The sequence below is a fragment of the Lutra lutra genome, chromosome 8 (genome assembly GCF_902655055.1).
Source record: "Lutra lutra chromosome 8, mLutLut1.2, whole genome shotgun sequence".
Taxonomy (NCBI): Eukaryota; Metazoa; Chordata; class Mammalia; order Carnivora; family Mustelidae; genus Lutra; species Lutra lutra.
The window spans coordinates 136,552,278-136,570,802 of NC_062285.1; the positions used below are offsets into that span (position 1 = coordinate 136,552,278).

The following is an 18,525-nucleotide window of genomic DNA, read 5'->3' on the forward strand; positions in this document are numbered from 1 at the left end:
TTGTTTTCTTGTTTTGTTTTTTGGAATCTACATAAAAGTGAAATCATGTATTTGTCTTTCTCTGGTTTATTTCACTTAGCATAATATTCTCCAGGTCCATCCATGCTGACATAAGTGGCAAGATCTCATCCTTTTTATGGCTGAGTAGTATTCCATTTGTGTTTGTGTGTGTGCGTGTGTCTCTGGGTGAAGAGTACGTTGTCTTTATCCATTCATCTATCAATGGACAGCTGGGTTGCTTCCCTATCTTGGCTATTGTAAATAATGCATTAAATATAGGGGTGCATATATCTTTTCAATTGAGATTTTTTTTTTTTTATGGATAAATACCCAATAGTGTAATTAGTGGATCATACAGTATTTCTATTTGTAACTTTTTGAGGAACTTCCATACTGTTTTCCATGGTGACTACACCAGTTTGCATTCATACCAACACTGCACAAGGATTCCTTTTCCCTGCATCCTCATCAACAGTTGTTTCTCTTGCCTTTTTTATTCTGCCCGTTCAGACAGATATAAGGTGATATTTCATTGTGGTTTTGATTTGCATTTCCCTGATGATGAGTGATGTGGAACCTCTTTTTGTTTGTCTGTTGACCATCTGTATGTTGTCTTTGGAAAACTGTTCAGGTCCTCTGCCCATTTTTTCATCAAATTATTTGTTTTTTTTGGTGTCGAGTTGTGTAAGTTGTTTGTATAATTTGGATACTAACCCTTTATCAAATATATCATTTGCAGATGTCTGCTCCCATTTAACTGGTTGTTTTCTTTTTGTTGATGGTTTCTTACCTTGCCCAGAAGCTTTTTATTTTGTATAGTCCCAATATTTCTATTTTTGCTTTATTTCCCTTGCCTCAGGGGACCTATCTACAAAAATGTTGCAAAGGCCAATTTCTTCCTTTTTTTTTTTTTTAAGATTTTATTTATTTATTTGACAGAGATCACAAGTAGGCAGAAAGGCAGGCAGAGAGGAAGGGAAGCAGGCTCCCTGCCGAGCAGAGAGCCTGATGCAGGGCTCAATCCCAGGACCCCGGGATCATGACCTGAGCCGAAGGCAGAGGCCTTAACCCACTGAGCCACCCAGGCTCCCCGCAAAGGCCAATTTCAAAGAAATTACTGCCTAGGTATTCTTCTAGGAGTTTAATGGTTTCAGATATCATATTTGGGTCTTTAAGATTTTAATGTTTTTTTTTTTTAAAGTAGGCTCCACGTCCAGCATGGAGCCCAAGTCAGGGCTTGAACTCCCAGCCCTGCCTGAATTCAAAAGTTGGATACTTAACCAACGGGGGCACCCACGTGCCCCAAGATTTTAATTTTTAAAGCATTTATAGTAGTTCCATTATTATCTTACTCAAGCCTTTCTTGGGACTTTCCTGGCCTTGCATTTCTTTCTCCCAGTTAGTTTTTATCAGTAGTTTTCTGTGTCCTGTCATTTTCTCACAGAGAAAAATAGTCTTTAGGATCTCAGCCATTTAGAATACTTGTGGCAACCCTGCATTATTGTCAAGAAAATTAAAATAGTAGGTTAAGAGTGGATGAAGTATAAAATCTCCTTGATCTGTATCAAGAGTGAGCACCCCTCGTCAACACACGCAGATTTACAGCGATATCTGACAGTCTTTTCTTTGTGAGCAAAATTTGTCTTACAGGAAATCGTAAGATTGGCAGACTAGGGAGAAATATACTGGAGGCAGAGTAAAAAGATGCCTTTAAGCATGTAAATTTAATTTCAAAAATTCCTTCTGTAGCACCTCAAAGTTGCTTGCGTTTATCCTGGTTTTCAGAAGTTTGCCTCTCAGTACCCTTGTGACAACAACAGGGCCACTGGTGACGTGGCTAACTTCTTAGCCGGTTTTTTTGGCTTCCAGATGGCTGCTTTCAGGAAGGTTTCCATAGCAACCAGAGGCTGGAAAAACCTGCCCGCGCAGTTTAGCAGCTTAGCGATATCATATCCGGCTCCTGCTGGGACCGTGAAGACTCCGAGCAGCCGGTGGCGGGTGTGGCGGATCTATATTGTTGCAGAGATTCTAACACAGACCTAGAACCTGACCATCCCTTGCTTGTCCCCTCATAGCAAGATCAGTGTCATTCCCACCAGCGACACAGGCAAGCCTCCTGTTTGCAGCCTTCTCTGCACAGCAGCCAGAGAGCTTTTAAAACCCAAGTCATATTCAGGTTCGCCTCTGCTCAGAACCCTGCTGTGATGCCCGCCTCACTGAGAATAAGATCCAAAGTCTGCACACAGTGGTCCGGTCCTTCGTGACTCCTGCTGCGTCTCCCATCCCAGTTTGCTCTCGCTTTCCTCATTCCCAGTCCACTGGCCACCTTGCTGCTGTTCCAGCCTTCCAAGTATGTTCCTGCCTCCAAGGCTTTGTGCTTGCTGTTCCTGCTGCCTGGATCCCTTTTCCCTCCGATGACCACATGACTTGATCCCTCCCTTCCTTCTGTTTTGGACTTTGCTCACATGCCACCTTACCCTCAGAGGCTTTTCCTGACCATTTTATTATACATAACCCCGCTCTTCTCTACTCTCTAGTTTTACCCTCTTTATTTTTCTTATGGTACTGTAGTTATCATGATCTGACTTAGCTATTTTTATGCTTATTGTCTGATTCTCTAATGGAATGCCTGGGGCTTCTGATTTTCACCATTGCATCTCAGCCCTTAGAACCATGCCTGGATTGTGGTGGCACTCAGGATGTTTGCTGAGTGAATGAGTGGGAGGCAAGCCAAGCTGAGAATTGTCTTCATGTTCCCCTCAGTTCTCCACAACCAGAGATAGCTCATTTCCTCCACTGTAAGCAACACCTGCCTCCTTCACAGTTTCTGTGTCCCTCCGGAAGAAACCTCCTCTGTGGCGTCAATGAGGAGGACGCTGGTGATGGTCTAGCTGGTGGCTGTGTGACATCTGTTCGCCAGGCAGGATGGAGAGGTGGCATGGTTTTGTAGGAGGGTACATGGTTGGAGTTTATTTGGAAAACTGTATGTGGGTCTCTTATTTTCTTCTGTATAATGAATGTAGAGGTACCTACTTCAAAATGTGTTATAAGGATTGAATGATGACGGGATTTTAAAACTTCTAGTTTATTCCCTTTAATGTAAAAATAGGAATTGCTCCATCCAGCATGAAATTCTCATTCAAACCTGGCCCTACATATCTGTTAAACTGAAGGAAAACATTCTTTTTATTAAGATTTATTTATTAGAGAGTGCATGCACACATGCAGGTGGTGGTGAGGGGCAGAGGGCGTGAATCCTCAAGCAGACTCCCCAGTGAGCATGGAGCCCCACGCAGGGCTCAGTCCCATGACCCTGACATCATGACCTGAGCCGAAATCAAGAGTCGGACACTTAACCACTGAGGCACCCAAGTACCAGGAAGACATTCTGTTTTCATTATTATCCTTATGCAGAATAGACAAGCTTAGGATGGCCAGCCTGTTAGGGAAGTGGGTTCTGCCATCTGGCTCTCAGTGGTTCTTGTCTGGAAGCAGGACAGAGCAGCTCTCCTATTTGGGCAGCAAGGCCTCCCTGACGAGCAGTTAGTCCAAATGTGGCATGGTTGGGTTGTGTCTGAGGCAGGAGGAGAGGTTGGTCACGAGCTGAGCTGCGCCCTTTAGGAGCTACGAGATGACTCTTTTGCCCCCAGATTGGCAAATGTGTCTTTAAAGAGAACAGGGATCTTGTCACGTGCCCACTATGAACATATACGCTCAAGTTAAGGGTCCATAGGGTGATGTTTTCCCAAAGCTCCCTTTGATTTTTCTTTTTTGCTTCTTTGTCAGTCATCTGATACTTATGTCTACCAGAATTCTGTGGCAGAGGGTGTGGAGAAGGTGAGGCCCTGCTGTGGGCCAGAGCAGCAGCAGCCTCCTGAAAATTGGAAGGAGAAGACATTTCTTTAGGTCTGGACCTGGAGGAACATAATTTCAAACCTGGAAGGCAGCTTGTCCCAAAATATTTCAGCTACCGCTCGTTTCTTTCATGGAGTCCAAGCCTTTATTCCCTACTTGGGAATAAAAGCCTTAATATTCAGAAAAGGCTGAGGAAACTACTCCAGAAACTACATTTCTGTTGAAGCTCAGGTATTAATAGATTCTTTCTAGATCTACTAGGAGCAGGTTAAAAATGAGAAGTTAGAGAGTTAGAGGACACCTCAAATTGATGTTTTTTTCTTTTTTAAAATTGAGATATAGGGGCGCCTGGGTGGCTCAGTGGGTTAAGCCGCTGCCTTCGGCTCAGGTCATGATCTCAGAGTCCTGGGATTGAGCCTCGCATCGGGCTCCTTGCTCAGCGGGGAGCCTGCTTCCTCCTCTCTCTCTGCCTGCCTCTCTGCCTGCTTGTGATCTCTCTGTCAAATAAATAAATAAAATCTTTAAAAAAAATTGAGATATAATTTACATGCTATAAAATTCACCATTTTTATTTAAAGTGTGCAATTCAGTGATTCTCGTATTTCATACTGTTATGCAACTATCACCAGCATCCCATTCTAGAACATTTTTCATCTCTCTCCAAATGGAAACCCTGTTAGTGGTCATTCTGTCTCCCCCAACCCTTGGTCGCCACTGGCCTACTTTCTACCATTGGATTTGCCTCTTTTGGACATTTCACTTAAATAGAATCATACAGTCTTCACCCTCTCGTGAATGGCCTCTTTCACTGGCCGTAATGTTCTCAGGGTTCATTGGCAGAGCCACACGTGTCAGTACTTCGCTCCTTTTTTCTTTTTTAAAGATTTTATTTATTTATTTGACAGAGACACAGCGAAAGAGGGAAAACAGGCAGGGGGAGTGGGAGAGGAGAAGCAGGCTTCCCTCTGAGCCCGGAGCCCAGTGTGGGGCTTGATCCCAGGACTCTGAGCCAAAGGCAGATACTTAACAACAGCCACCCAGGTGCCCCCGGTACTTTGGTCCTTTTTATGGCTAAATAATTTTCCACTGTATGTATGGTCCAAACATTTTGTATATCCATTCATCAGTTGGCTTGTTTCTCCTTTTTGATTATGATGAATAATGCAGCTGTGAACATCCATGTCCAAGTTTCTGGGTGGTTGGACATGCTTTCATTTCTCTTGGGTGAGTGACTACAGGAGTGGAAGTACTGGGGCATGTGGGAACTCCGTGTTTACCTTTTTGACAAACAGCCAGACTGTTCTCAGCAGCAGCTTCTTCATTTTCCATTTCTTTTTTTTTTTTTTTTTAAAGATTTTATTTATTTATTTGATAGAGAGAGATCACAAGTAGGCGAAGAGGCAGGGAGAGAGAGTGAGAGGGAAGCAGGGTCCCTGCTGAGCAGAGAGCCTGATGCGGGACCCGATCCCAGGACCCTGAGATCATGACCTGAGCGGAAGGCAGTGGCTTAACCCACTGAGCCACCCAGGCGCCCCTAATTCTTTCCTTTAATAATGAACGGAGCAGGCACTCCTCTTGGCTCACGGAGCTGGTAACATCGGTTTTGTAGCTTCTTCAGAGTGTTTCATGTATCCTGTCCTAGACGAAATGTTCAGAATAGGAGGCGTTTATTTCAAGTGTCATTTTTCCTTCTCACTGCCCCTTGGCCAGCAAAATCAGAGTAGTGGGTGGAAAGGACTTCCAGGAGAGGGGCTCCATTATAATGACTTTCCCCTCTGCTCTCCTACCAGGGCAGATGTTTCTGGACCAGATGAAGCCCGAGGAACCTTCCGGCTGTAGAATAATAGGCCAGGAAGCCTTCTGAGTGTGGATTTGCAGAAGACTTGCCCCACCTCTCCACACAATGTCAGGTGGGAGGCAGGCCCTGGGCTGGAAATGGGTGAGAGGCTGTCCGGAAAGAGGGGAGGGTCTCACCCTGGAGGGCCCATTCAGTGGAGTGGAAGCAGGATAGACCTTTGAGGATGAGAGTGTAAGAAAGGAGGAGGTCCTCCTATCAGGCATCAGGGTTACCACAACTTTTCATGGCTCAGACCTCCAGGTTCTCTGAATCCCTCCCTCCAGCCTACAGATCCTCACACTTGGGTGGGAGAAGCAAGGAGATGAAATTTGGTTATGTTTTGTAACATGCTCCTTTTTTTCTTTTCTAGAAAGTTGCTTATTTTTAGGTCTCTTCCCCTCCCCCATCCATCCCACTTTCAATGGTGCAGTCCCTTTTCTGCTGAGGCCCTTGTTAGTGGTTAGTGGGGGATGTCCCACCTTGAATTTTCCCCCTGAATGCCCTGCATTTGCTCAGTTTCCTATTCCTGATCCTCCTTGATTTTAGGAAACCACATACCTTCTGCCAGTGGCCCCTTCTCAGCCCTGACTCCGAGCATGTGGCCCCAGGAGATCTTGGCCAAGTACACACAGGTAAAGCTCTATGCCCAGGCTGTGGCGCCAAAGGGAACCCAGCCAAAGGGAACCCACTGCTTTAGGCTTCCTGGGGGGGTAGATGGTAGCCACCCCACCGTGTTCACTTGGGCTCAGAAGCGACCATCAGAGATGGCATCTTAGCTCTATGTCCTCTGGGAATTAGTCATTAGGTTGGAGGAAAAGTATTAGGCACTGTGTGCTCAGTATATTATCGAGACACAGAAATGCATAAAATCTCTTTCTTACCTTGATCTTATTATCTTTGACCTCTGAGGAGAGCAAGGAAAATGCTGGGCCAGTCCGAGGAGGTGGTGGCCCCTGCAGCTGAGTGATGACCACAGAGGCTTCAAGAAAGGGGTAGCCTTTGATCCGAGTCTTGAAGGCTGGTGGGATTTCAGCAGGCAGCAGTGTGGGGGGCACCTTCCAGAATCTGTGGTCCCGGACTGGTGGCCACACAACTGACTCTTCCTAATCCTGGTTCTAGAAGGAAGAGTCAGTGGAACAGCCAGAGTTCTGCTACGATGAGTTCGGTTTCCGCGTGGACAAGGAAGGTAAGATGGAGCCCCTGGTGTGTAATCCTGCTGCTCTCCGTGGGGAGGACTCTGGTGACTCTGCCTTGTGCCGCTGCGACCTGGGCTTTGGGGGTCTCATCTGCTCCTGAACTGACCTAACAGTATCCTCCTCAGAGCAGTTCTAAAATGTATGGAAACCTCCAAATTTAGGTAAATTTTATTGATCTTCATAGGATAATAATAGCAATAGTTTTATTGTAGTGAAGTTGAAAAATACAGAAAAGAGTAAAGATTAAAACAAATTAACCCATTATCCCAAAACCTAAAGATAACTGCAGACATTTCACTTTGTTCCTTTCTTGGCTCTGTGTGTGTGTGTGTGTGTGCGCGCGCGCGCGCGTGTACGCATGGGTGCATGTGTACTTCTCATAACTAACATGTTATCTACACGTTTTTATACAGCTCTTCTGTCTCTTAATGTTATTTACCATGAAAATTTCTTCTGTCAGTTAAGACCTCTTTAAAAGCATAGTTTTCAGTGGCTGCATAATATGCCATTATAATGCATTGATCATAATGTTTTGTAACCACTCTTCTCTGAGTGGGCCTCCAGGCCATTTCCGTTGTTTTCTACTCTAAATACACCTGCTGGTTTCCACACGGGCTGTCGGGAAGGCTGCCTGCCAGAACCCGGGGCAGCCCGTCACCGGGATACAACTATGACTAGAAGATTTCAATGGGCTGAAACTGGTCCTCTTCAGGTCACACATATTCCAATTCTTTTTTTATTTTTTTTTTAAAGATTTTATTTATTTATTTGATAGAGATCACAAGTAGATGGAGAGGCAGGCAGAGAGAGAGAGAGAGGGAAGCAGGCTCCCTGCTGAGCAGAGAGCCCGATTCGGGACTCGATCCCAGGACCCTGAGGATCATGACCTGAGCCGAAGGCAGGGGCTTAACCCACTGAGCCACCCAGGCGCCCCGCATATTCCAATTCTGACAGAAGTTTTCCTTACTCTTTGGTTTGCAGGCGGGTACTTGGAAGTTAAAAAGCTGGGCCTGTGAGAAACACAGGGAACTCTCTAGCATAATGGAAATATTCTCTATCTTGATGGGGACGACATATAGACATTTATTTACTGATACTCACCAGAGCGTACAGTTAAAATTTGTGCATTTTACTGCATGTAAATTCACTGAAGGTGAAGTTTGGCGAAGGCTCTGAGGCTGCCTGGTGGGCGCAGGAGCTCTGGGCCGCGTTCGTGCCAGCACTTCGGGGACTGCCTTCGGGTTGTGCGCTCTGCCCTGCTGCATCCCCCGTGCCTCGAACAAACCTTAAAGTGGTCTTGGTCTTCTGGAATTCCCGGGCAGTGAACAATACATGCCGGCAGCAAGAAGGGCCATGACGAAACTGGGAGCTGTGCAGAAGAGGGGGGGTGGGTTGTGTGCGAGGGGATAGAGGGAAGGCCTCTCCTGGGAGACATCTGGACGGAGACTAGGACGAAGCAAGGCGGTGAGCACAGCTAGGGGAGGGGAATAACCCATGCCCAGGCCCTGGGGTGGGAGTGGGTTTGGCGAGGCACAGCTTGAGCCCGGGCAGCGAGGCGAGAGTGGGTGGCGGACAGAGGGGCCGTGCTGAGAGCACGCGATGGTGGATCATGCGGCCTCTTGTCCGTGAGCCGAGGGGCGCCCGACTGTGTCTGAGCGGGAGCGCGTCCTGCCGGCTGAACGCCTTCAGGGAGGCAGGGGTGCAAAGGAGGGTGAGAAGGCTGGACCGTGACCCCCCGGTGGAAGCTGATGGCTTAGGGGCTGTAGTGGGAGGCGGTAAGAGCAGTGAGAACCTGCCAGCAGGACGTTCCTGGGGGCTGAATGTGGGGGAAAGCGGAGGAGTGGGCGCTTCCCAGCTCGCAGCCCGAGCAGCTGGAGGTGGAGGTGGCTTTGCGGACCTGGGAGGGACTGCGCGGGCCAGGTTTGGGGCAGAAACTCTGGAGCTTGCGTTCACTCATTGGTCTGTCTGTGGGACGTGCAGCTGGAGCCCAGGGAAGCTGTCGGAAACGTGGCTCTGGATCTCAGTGGTGAGATCTGGGCACTGGACGCGAAGGCCACAGCCCGGCCCTGCTCACCGCCGCGTCTCCCGGTTCTTTCCTGGCAGACGGCGCCGCCCCCGGTCCCAGCAAGCTGCCCGGTGGGGCCCTGTTGGAGGACCCCCCGCAGAGGCTGCGGTGGCAGGCGCACCTGGAGTTCACCCACAACCACGACGTGGGGGATCTCACCTGGGACAAGATCGCCGTGTCTCTGCCCCGCTCGGAGAAGCTTCGCTCCCTGGTGCTGGCCGGCATCCCACACAGCATGAGGCCACAGGTGAAGCTGTGAGGGACCCGCCGAGGGCCCGCAGTGGGGAGTGGGGGGGGCGCAGACGTGCCGCGGGAGCTCATGCCGGCCCCCGCTGCAGCTGTGGATGCGGCTCTCTGGGGCCCTGCAGAAGAAGCGGAGCTCCGAGCTGTCCTACCGAGAGATGGTGAAGAACAGCTCCAATGACGAGACCATCGCTGCCAAACAGGTGAGGCTGGGCCAGCACCAGCAGACCCTCGGAAAGAACTTTCTGTCAGAAACGGTGTGGGCCTGCAGGAGGGCGGTGAGCTGCCTGGGGTTATCGGAACCTGCCCTTGTTGGTCTCTTGCGGGGGGCGGGGGTGGCCCGGGAGAGCGGGCAGCTGCTGCTCTCACAGGGCTCCCTTCCACTCGCACGTGTCTGGAACAGGCCTGCACTTCCTGGGTCCTCCGTAGGCCTCAGGGACAATTGTCAAAAAGACCAACCCTGGGTGCACATGAAGATCACCTGGAGATTTAAAATACCGATTTCCAGGCCTCATTCCAGAGATCGTAAGTTCTGTAGCTCTGGTTTGAGGCCCAGGGAGCTGTAATTTTTTTTCTTTTTTTTTTAAGGACTTTATTTATTTATTTGACAGACAGAGATCACAAGTAGGCAGAGAAGCAGGCAGAGAGAGAGGAGGAAGCAGGCTCCCCGCCGAGCAGAGAGCCAGATGCGGGGCTCCATCCCAGGACCCTGGGATCATGACCTGAGCCGAAGACAGAGGCTTTTTTTTTTTTTTTTTTTTTTTTTATATTTATTTATTTGTCAGAGAGAGAGGGGGAGAGAGCGAGCACAGGCAGACAGAATGGCAGGCAGAGGCAGAGGGAGAAGCAGGCTCCCTGATGAGCAAGGAGCCCGATGTGGAACTCGATCCCAGGACGCTGGGATCATGACCTGAGCCGAAGGCAGCTGCTTAACCAACTGAGCCCCCCAGGCGCCCCAGAGCTGTAATTTTCTTTTCCTAAGTTATCCCTGGTGAATCTGATGGCATCAGCTACACACTAGCTGAGCTCTAGTCCTGAAGACAGGTCAGCTCGGACCCAGAGTTTAGGAATCCTCATTCCTGGGTGAAAGGCCTCCCTGGGGTTTGTTCCTCACAGGGGGTCCCCAGCTTCCCTCACAGGGGTGCCTCAGGTGTCTCCAGTGTGGAGGGCGGTGTGGGCCTCCAGGCGTGCAGCTGCGTCTCACAGGGGCTCTTTGTGGGTGGGCCGCTGGCAGATTGAGAAGGACCTGCTCCGCACCATGCCCAGCAACGCCTGCTTCGCCAACGTGAGCAGCATTGGGGTGCCCCGCCTGCGCAGGGTTCTCCGAGCCCTGGCCTGGCTCTACCCAGAGATCGGCTACTGCCAGGGCACAGGCATGGTGAGCACAGCCCAGAAGGGGCAGGGGGTGTCCCCAGCGGTGTCCGCCAGGCCCCTGCAGGTGAACAGTGCCATCCAGGGCAGTAGGGTGGGCGGGGGGGGGGGGCGCTAGAGGCGGAAACCCCATGGCGGGCTGGGGCTGCCACATGCGTTGGTTCCACCCGAGGAGAGCACGTGTCTGTGATGACCTCCGGGGCGGGGGCGGGGGACCTCTTCTAATTCACATGGAGACCTGGGTACAAGCCCCTTGTCCTCCTGCTCTGGCCAGGTGGCTGCCTGCCTCCTCCTGTTCCTGGAGGAGGAGGACGCTTTCTGGATGATGTGTGCCATCACCGAGGACCTGCTCCCTGCGTCCTACTTCAGCACCACGCTGCTGGGCGTCCAGACCGACCAACGGGTCCTGCGCCATCTCATCGTGCAGTACCTGCCCCGCTTGGACAAGCTGCTCCAGGAACACGACATTGGTGAGGGGCCAGCACCCACCTTCCTCTTTGGAGTCAGGGGTCCTGTGACTGTGGCTCAGACGCTGCAGATCTGAGGCCTCCGGCCCGGGCCGGTAGGGGACCGGGTAGCTGGCTGTGTTGGGAGGAAGAAAGGAGCTCACTGAACAAGGGCCGGGCCCTGAACACAGCAGCACACGGAGTCTTTGTGGTGCTCTTGTTCTCTGATGTTCCCCAACAGCCTGTCGCTCCTCCTCTTGGAGCAGGCAAGGCCGCTTGCTGCTTTTTGGGAGCGACCCTCCCCTTTCTCCCCAGCTTGTGGACCTGGGGAATGCCCCCCCCCTTTCAGGCTGTCCCATGCTGGCTGTTCCTGGCTCCAGCCACAGAGGCTTTGGTCTGTGTCCACAGAACTGTCCCTGATCACGCTGCACTGGTTCCTCACGGCCTTCGCCAGCGTGGTGCACATCAGGGTGCTGCTGCGCCTCTGGGACCTGTTTTTCTACGAGGGCTCCCTGGTGCTGTTCCAGACCACGCTGGGCATGCTGCGGCTCAAGGTGCCGCCCGAGCCCTGTCCCGCCTGGGGCCCCTCCTCTGGGGGGCTGCCGTGGGGTTTCGCCTTCAGCATCGTGTGGCCTGACCACTGGCCCCTCCTGGGAGGCCCACGGTGTGGTGGGGTCCCCTAGGGCCCGGAAGTCTTTGTGTCAGCTTGGTCATCCAGGAAGGTCACTGGGGCTGCTTGCGGGCCTGGCATCTGGCAGTGACGGCCCCTCCCCTACTCCTTCCCTTGTATGGCCCAGGAAGAGGAGCTGATCCAGTCGGAGAACTCGGCCTCCATCTTCAACACACTGTCAGACATACCTTCCCAGATTGAGGATGCGGAGCTGCTGCTGGGGGAGGCCATGCGGCTGGCCGGCTCCCTCACGGATGTGGCCGTGGAGACGCAGCGTCGCAAGCACCTGGCTTACCTCATTGCAGACCAGGGCCAGCTCCTGGGGACCAATGCCACCACCAACCTCTCGCAGGTAGGCCCATGAGGGAGGAGTCCCCACCTCACTCACAGGGTGGGGGTCCCTGAGGAAGCCCTGAGAGAGGCTGCCGGGAGGGAACCCACCAGCCCTTCCTGCTCTGCTGCCCCCTCCCTAGCCCGGCCCCCAGCGGCCCGGCCAGACCACAGCTGTGCCAGGACCCGCCACCTGGGCCTTCTGTGCATCTCTGCTGTGACCTGCCCTGCGTGGGCGTAGGACACACCTGGCTATGAACGGACCACGTTTCCGATGCTTGGAGCTGGCCGCGGCCATTTCAGATGAGGTGGCGTGCGACCCGGCCCTGGGAGGAGCTCTGCTAGTTCCCTCCAGTGCTGGGGCGCCCGCCGCCCCACCCGGCTACCCCCGACTGCTCGCACCCTGCAGGTTGTGCGTCGCAGGACCCAGCGGAGGAAGTCCGGCATCACCTCCCTGCTCTTCGGTGAGAACCGCTGCGGGAGCTGGTGCCAGGCTGGGTTCAGTGGCTCCTTCCCTCCCAGGGACCAGAGTGCTCCCCACCGCAGTCGGTGGGATGGGAGTGTAGACTGGGGAGACCCGTCCTCAGACCCCTGCATGGACCCTCAGCTTCCTTGGGGCTGTAGGGGGAGGCTGGCAGGGGCCGTGGCTGCCATAATTCTCTGGGGCTTCCAGGGGAGGACGACCTGGAGTCGCTCAAGGCCAAGAACATCAAGCAGACGGAACTGGTAGCTGACCTCCGGGAAGCCATCCTGCGCGTCGCACGCCATTTCCAGTGCACAGACCCCAAAAACTGTAGTGTGGTGAGTTGTGGGCTCCACGTGGGGGCTCTGGCTCCCCAGCCTCATTCTGAGGTGCCAAGGCCCTGGCAAGGAGGCACCTCCCCCTTAGCAGGCCTTTCTGCCACTTGGGCAGGAGCTGAGCCCGGACTACAGCATGGAGAGCCACCAGCGGGACCACGAGAACTACGTGGCGTGCTCACGCGGCCACCGGCGCCGGGCCAAGGCCCTGCTGGACTTCGAGCGACACGATGACGATGAGCTGGGCTTCCGCAAGAATGACATCATCACGGTGTGTGGGGCGTGGGGAGCAGGAGCCCCTGGGCTGTCCCCCGCCCCCAGCTGAGGGTGCAGCTGTATGGCTGCGGGCCCAGGGCCTGGGCAACCAAAGCTTTGCTTCCTCCTCTTCTCCGCCGGCCGAACGTGCAGATCATCTCTCAAAAGGACGAGCACTGCTGGGTCGGGGAACTGAACGGCCTGAGAGGTGAGGCCTCCGTGTGCAGGAGGGGCGGGCTGGGCAGTGAAACCGCGAGCCGGGCCGCCCTTTCTCGGCGGCAAGCCGGCCCTCGGGCCCTTACGCCACGGGAGGTGTGGGGACGCCGGCCCGCCGCTTCTCACGGGGCCTTGCTTCTCCCACAGGCTGGTTTCCAGCCAAGTTTGTGGAAGTCCTGGATGAACGGAGTAAAGAGGTAAGAGGGTGCACAAGGCTTGGCCGCCCGTGGGAGCTGCTGCCGCCTGACCTTGGCACGCGTGGTCTTGTGACAGTGGCTGTGGGGATGGGGAGGGGGTGGCTGGCGCCTCTCAGACCCTGTCCCCCACCATCAGTACTCCATCGCGGGGGATGATGCTGTGACAGAAGGGGTCACGGACCTTGTACGGGGGACCCTCTGCCCAGCTCTCAAGGCCCTGTTTGAACATGGGCTGAAGAAGCCGTCCCTGCTCGGGGGCGCCTGTCACCCATGGCTGTTTATTGAGGAGGTAAGTCGATGGCCAGACCCCCATCCCCCACCATCCTTTTCCTTGAGCCCCTGGGCCCTCTAGAGCTGGCGGGGGTGGCAGGATGCACTCAGTTGGACCTCGTGGCTTTGACTCAGTGCTTTCCCTGTTGTCCCTTACTCTCACCTTGCCCCCCAGGCAGCAGGCCGGGAGGTAGAGAGAGACTTTGACTCGGTGTATTCACGCCTGGTGCTGTGTAAGACGTACAGGTAATGGGCCCCGTCCCCTACCCCGCGGCCCCCTGGCGGTCCCCGTGCGGGGAGGGCACAGCCCGGGCCACGCATACTAGGGCAGCACCGGCAGCTTCAATCCCTCCCTCAGGTTGGATGAAGATGGCAAAGTCCTGACCCCAGAGGAGCTGCTCTACCGGGTAATCGGGGTGGTGGGTGGGACAGGCCGTCTGGGTTGGCAGCTGGAGCCCCCCGAGTGACAGCTGTGCTCTCTCAGGCTGTGCAGTCTGTGAACGTGACCCATGATGCCGCACACGCACAAATGGACGTCAAGCTCCGGTCCCTTATCTGCGTGGGGCTCAAGTGAGTATCTCTGCCCACTGTGGGCCAGTGACGGTCCAGTCAGACGGGCGGTAGCCTGGGCAGTGGCTCGGGGGGGGCAGTGGGGTGCCCGTGAGCTGGGCCTCCTGGGCCCAGGACCTGGAAAGACAAGGCAGCAAGGGTGACTCCCAAAGGCCTTTCTCTAGTACTCGACCGGCCGTTGTTTCGTGGGCCGGGGAAGCCACTCACAGGCTTTGTGACGCACAGGTTTTAGCAAGGTGCCCGGAGAGGGGGGCGCCTGCCTGAAGGGAGCTTGGGCATTTGAGGCCCAGACCCAGGCCCGCGTGAGTGCTTCCTGCGTGTGGCACCGAGCGGAGGGAGGACGGCCTCCAGGAGATGAGCTCAGAACGTGGCTGGGGGCTTCACCCCTGGCCCGACCAGCAGGGCTGAGGTCCCTGTGTGCAGCAGGTGGTGGCCGAGTGTCAGAGGAGAGAGCTGGGACGGGACTGAGGGGCACAGGGGCTGTGGGGACAGCGGGCCCGGGTGTCTTCCAGGGGACAGGAGCCGGAGCCACCCCCTCTGCAGAGACCTGGCTGAGGTGGTCACAAAGGGGAGGGAGGGGCTGGGGGGGCGGGGCGGCCCACTCTCCCCCCGCCTCCCCGTGCCCAGCGAGCAGGTGTTGCACCTGTGGCTGGAGGTGCTGTGCTCCAGCCTGCCCACCGTGGAGAAGTGGTATCAGCCTTGGTCCTTCCTGCGCAGCCCCGGCTGGGTCCAGATCAAGTGCGAGCTCCGGTGAGTGCCCTGCCACTGCTTCGGGAGCCCCTGCCCCGGGGCGCCGGGGTGGGGCTGGTGGGGGCAGAGCTGACCTGAGCGCCTCGGACAGCCTCCCCGCTCCCTTCCTCCAGCGTCCTCTGCTGCTTCGCCTTCAGCCTCTCCCAGGACTGGGAGCTTCCTGTGAAGAGAGAGGTGTGTGCGCTTGGGGGTGCTTCTTGGCCCTGCAGCCCACCTGCTCCCTGTGGGGTCTGCCTGGGGCGGGGCAGGCCAGGCGTCTGGTGGCCGATCACCCCAGACACTAGGTGGGTGGCCGAGACAGGGCCTGGGGGGACCCCGAGTGCCGGCATCCTATGGTCCCCGAGCCCCTCTGGCCCCCACCCCCTCGGGCTCCCGCCTCCCCCTGCTGCGCACGCAGAGTCTGTCCCTGTGTGCAGGAGGAGAAGCAGCCACTGAAGGAGGGTGTTCAGGACATGCTGGTGAAGCACCACCTCTTCAGCTGGGACATAGACGGGTGACGCTCTTCGTCCAGCGGCCTTGTCAAGCCCGGGCTTCCCCCACCCCGTTAGCTCCCGAGCAGCCCCTTCCTCAAGCAAGAAGAGAACAGCACAGTCCTGGCCGGTCTTGGGCCTGCTTCGGGATGGGGTCCAAGGCGGCCCGGGCCCATTCCAGGCTGTGGGGGTGAAGGGGAGGCGACCCTGGAGCTCTGGTCAGGCACCGTGGCACGGTGAGCAGGGACACCACCTGGAACGCCTGGAGTGTCACTAGAGGACAGTGGGTGGCAGGAACAGAAGGTAGGGTTGAGCGGGCGTCTCCCAGTGCCCAGGGGAGTGCTCTGCCCGGGTCTTTATAGAGACCCTGGGCCCCATTTTCAGAGTTTGTACCAACCAAAAACCGTGTGAGGAGGTGGACGGCCGTCACTGTTTTGTCTGCTTTTGCTCAGGAAGGGGATGGGGTGGCCCAAGGCTCCTTGGTCTCTTTGGTTTGTCAATAAATTGTGTCCTTGGGAAAGCATCTCCCGTCTTCTGTCCAGCTAGGGCCATAGAGCTGTGTGTCCAAGGTTCTGTCCTTCCTGGAATGGTCTAGAAAGCCTAGGACCCAGCCATACCACCCGCCTTTTCTGTGGATTGAACAAAAATGGACCCAAATCAGTGTTTTTTAATTTTATTTTAAAAAGTCCACACAGCTTCCCAACCTCTGTCCCAGCCCTGGTTTGGGGCTCCATCCCTAAGCCCGTTAATGACAGTGACCGGCCAGAAGGGAGGCTGGGCCCTAGGGCAAGAGGAGGCCACAGCTTAAGGGCCGCCGCCCCTCCTATCCCAGGGCCACGGTGGCTGCAGTGAGGCAGCGGGACGGAATGTGGGGGGGTGGCCAGGAAGCACCTCTGCCCTCGTGGCACTAGTAGGGAGCAGGACACAGGTGGGCACAGGCCGTGGCAGGGTGTCTGCATGTCAAACGCGCGTGACGGGGCTGAGGTAAGCTGCGGCGGTCTCCAGGCCCTGCGGTGTTGTGCACAGGACGGGAGGGAGCGCCAAGCCCCCTCCCGGCCCCCAGGAGAGACGGACATGTACGCACGGCGATAGGGGGTAGAGCGATATATACACCTGCACGGAGACCGGCCGCCGCCAGCCGCTAAGGGTTACACGACACCAAGACGCTAAAATGGCAAGGGGCTCCCCTCCCAGGAAGCCTGGGACCCTGGGGTTGGCATCATGGGGAACAGGGAGGTAGAGGCCCAGCTAGTCTCTTCCCTCACAGGGAAGAGGGGAGAGAAGGAAGGAGATGCGCCTCCGGCCGCACAGGAGGGCGGCAGCATGGCCCTGGCCTGTCCCGGCCGCCTGACTGCAGGCCGGCAGCAGAGCTGGTCCCGGGCGGCTCCCCTCCTTGGGGAGCCTGAGCCTGGGCCAGGCGGCGGCTCCACCTGCTCCAGCCTCCCAGGGAGGGGAAAGCGGGGCCTCTGATTGTCGGGACTCGTGACCACCTAGAGGCGGGATCGGGCCGAGGGAGTGGGGCTCCCAGAGTTCCCGAGGCCCCTCAACTTCCAGCCCCTCCCGGCCCGGCTCCGCAGCCCGAGAGCTACAAGCAGGAATCCCAGTGGAGTTGCAAGTCGTGGCCGTCGAGGAAGTCCGTGGAGAAGAGGCTGGGCGCGGTGGTGCTGAGCGGGGCCAGGCTGAGCACGGGGCTGCCCGACGACAGCTCCAGCCAGTCCATGCTGTCCAGGTGGCCGTCGGCCAGGTCCAGGCCCACGCTGCTGGGCTCAGGGGCAAAGTGCAATTCCGAGGTGTCCATGGGTGAGGGGGGGTGGTCCAGGATGGCAGAGCTGCTCAGCATCTGGCTGTGGAGGTCGTCGATGAGGGAGAGGGGCTCTGGCCCCTCGTGCCCGCCGGTCAGCAGGGGCAGCCCCGTGCTGCTCTCCAGGAAGTCCTCCAGGCGCCCAGGGAGGGCAGGTGAGCCCGAGGGAGGAGGCGGCGCCAGCTGCGGGAGCTCGGCAGAGGGCGGGGACGGTGTGGCCAGGGGCGACCCGCAGGATGAGGGGGGCTTCTCTTTCCCTGATAGGGAGGGTGGTGGCTCCTTGAAATCTGCTGAGATTTCTGGCAAACGAGAAAGTGAGTGGATGTCAGGAACCAGGCCGGAACAGGACCCGGGGCCGGCCCTACTTCACATCACATACAAAAAGCGAACTCCAAATGGGTCAAAGATCTAAATTCAGGAGCTGAAACTATAAAACTCTTAGAGGAAAACGGGAAATCTTCATTGGATTTGGTAATGATTTCTTGGTTACGACACCAAAACACAACAACAAAAACATTAATTGGACCATACAAAAATTTGTAAGTTTTATGCACCAAAGGATGCCATCAAGAGCAAAGACAACCCGCAGAGAGGGAGGAAATGCCTGCACACCACGGATCTGATGGCTCATGTCCGGACTAAAGGGCTACAAGTCAACAACAAAACCCAACAGGGGAAAAGGACGCCACCATTTCTCCAAAGATCTGCAAACCCCTAAGGCCAGAAGATGCTCGACCTCGTTAGTCATTAGGGAAATGCAAATCAAACCCGCAAGGAGACACCACCTCGCAACCAGTAGGGCGGCTTTTTTAGTCATCGGTAGTAATAGTTACTGATAATAGTATCGATAATCGTATCGGTAATCGTGCCTGTGAGGATGTAGAGAGACGTGAGCCCCTGCGCACAGCTGGTGTGAACAACACGGCGCAGCCGCCGCAGACGTGCGGGGGCTCCCAGCAGCTGCGAGTGTGCAGTGTTCACAGCAGCGTTAGGTGCAACAGCCCAAGGGAAAACCCGAGCGTCCCTCATGGGGGAGCAGATCAGCACAAGGTGTTCTGTCCCTACAATGGGATCTCACGTGACCATAAAAAGGCAGGCATCTGACACCTGCCACAACTCGGGTGAACCTTAAGCATGCTGCGCTCTGTGAAGCAAGCCAGCAACCAAAGGACAGAAGGGGATTCC

At 55.3% G+C, this 18,525-nt stretch overlaps 2 protein-coding genes across 10 annotated transcripts in view; one reads left to right on the top strand and one right to left on the bottom strand.

Annotated features, from left to right (window-relative positions):
* The first annotated feature begins 5,642 nt into the window (after nt 1–5,642).
* On the top strand, nt 5,643–16,059 carry SGSM3 (small G protein signaling modulator 3). Of its 4 annotated transcripts, none has more exons than XM_047742464.1 (21): nt 5,643–5,765; nt 6,239–6,324; nt 6,812–6,878; nt 8,992–9,200; nt 9,292–9,399; nt 10,431–10,574; nt 10,842–11,037; nt 11,422–11,567; nt 11,811–12,035; nt 12,423–12,477; nt 12,687–12,814; nt 12,927–13,082; nt 13,220–13,274; nt 13,430–13,479; nt 13,616–13,768; nt 13,925–13,995; nt 14,108–14,156; nt 14,234–14,319; nt 14,947–15,069; nt 15,161–15,243; nt 15,486–16,059. In XM_047742464.1, the coding sequence occupies exons 1-21, from the start codon at nt 5,759–5,761 to the stop codon at nt 15,731–15,733; spliced, it is 2,445 nt and encodes an 814-aa protein (XP_047598420.1). In that variant the 5' UTR covers nt 5,643–5,758; the 3' UTR covers nt 15,734–16,059. The 4 variants fall into 4 exon arrangements, with proteins under 4 accessions (XP_047598420.1, XP_047598421.1, XP_047598423.1 ...); XM_047742465.1 differs by having other exon boundaries at nt 13,430–13,508; nt 13,561–13,768; nt 15,183–15,243; nt 15,486–15,702; XM_047742467.1 differs by having other exon boundaries at nt 13,430–13,508; nt 13,561–13,768; nt 15,037–15,069; nt 15,183–15,243; nt 15,486–15,702.
* Nucleotides 16,060–16,196: 137 nt separating this feature from the next.
* The window catches only part of MRTFA (myocardin related transcription factor A), a 201,962-nt gene continuing 199,633 nt past the window's right edge, over nt 16,197–18,525 (bottom strand). For all 6 annotated transcript variants that reach the window (XM_047742459.1, XM_047742458.1, XM_047742457.1 and 3 more), the window contains one exon: nt 16,197–17,639. In XM_047742459.1, coding sequence (XP_047598415.1) covers nt 17,125–17,639 — 515 coding nt within the window. In that variant the 3' untranslated portion in view covers nt 16,197–17,124. The remainder of the gene's footprint in view (nt 17,640–18,525) is intronic.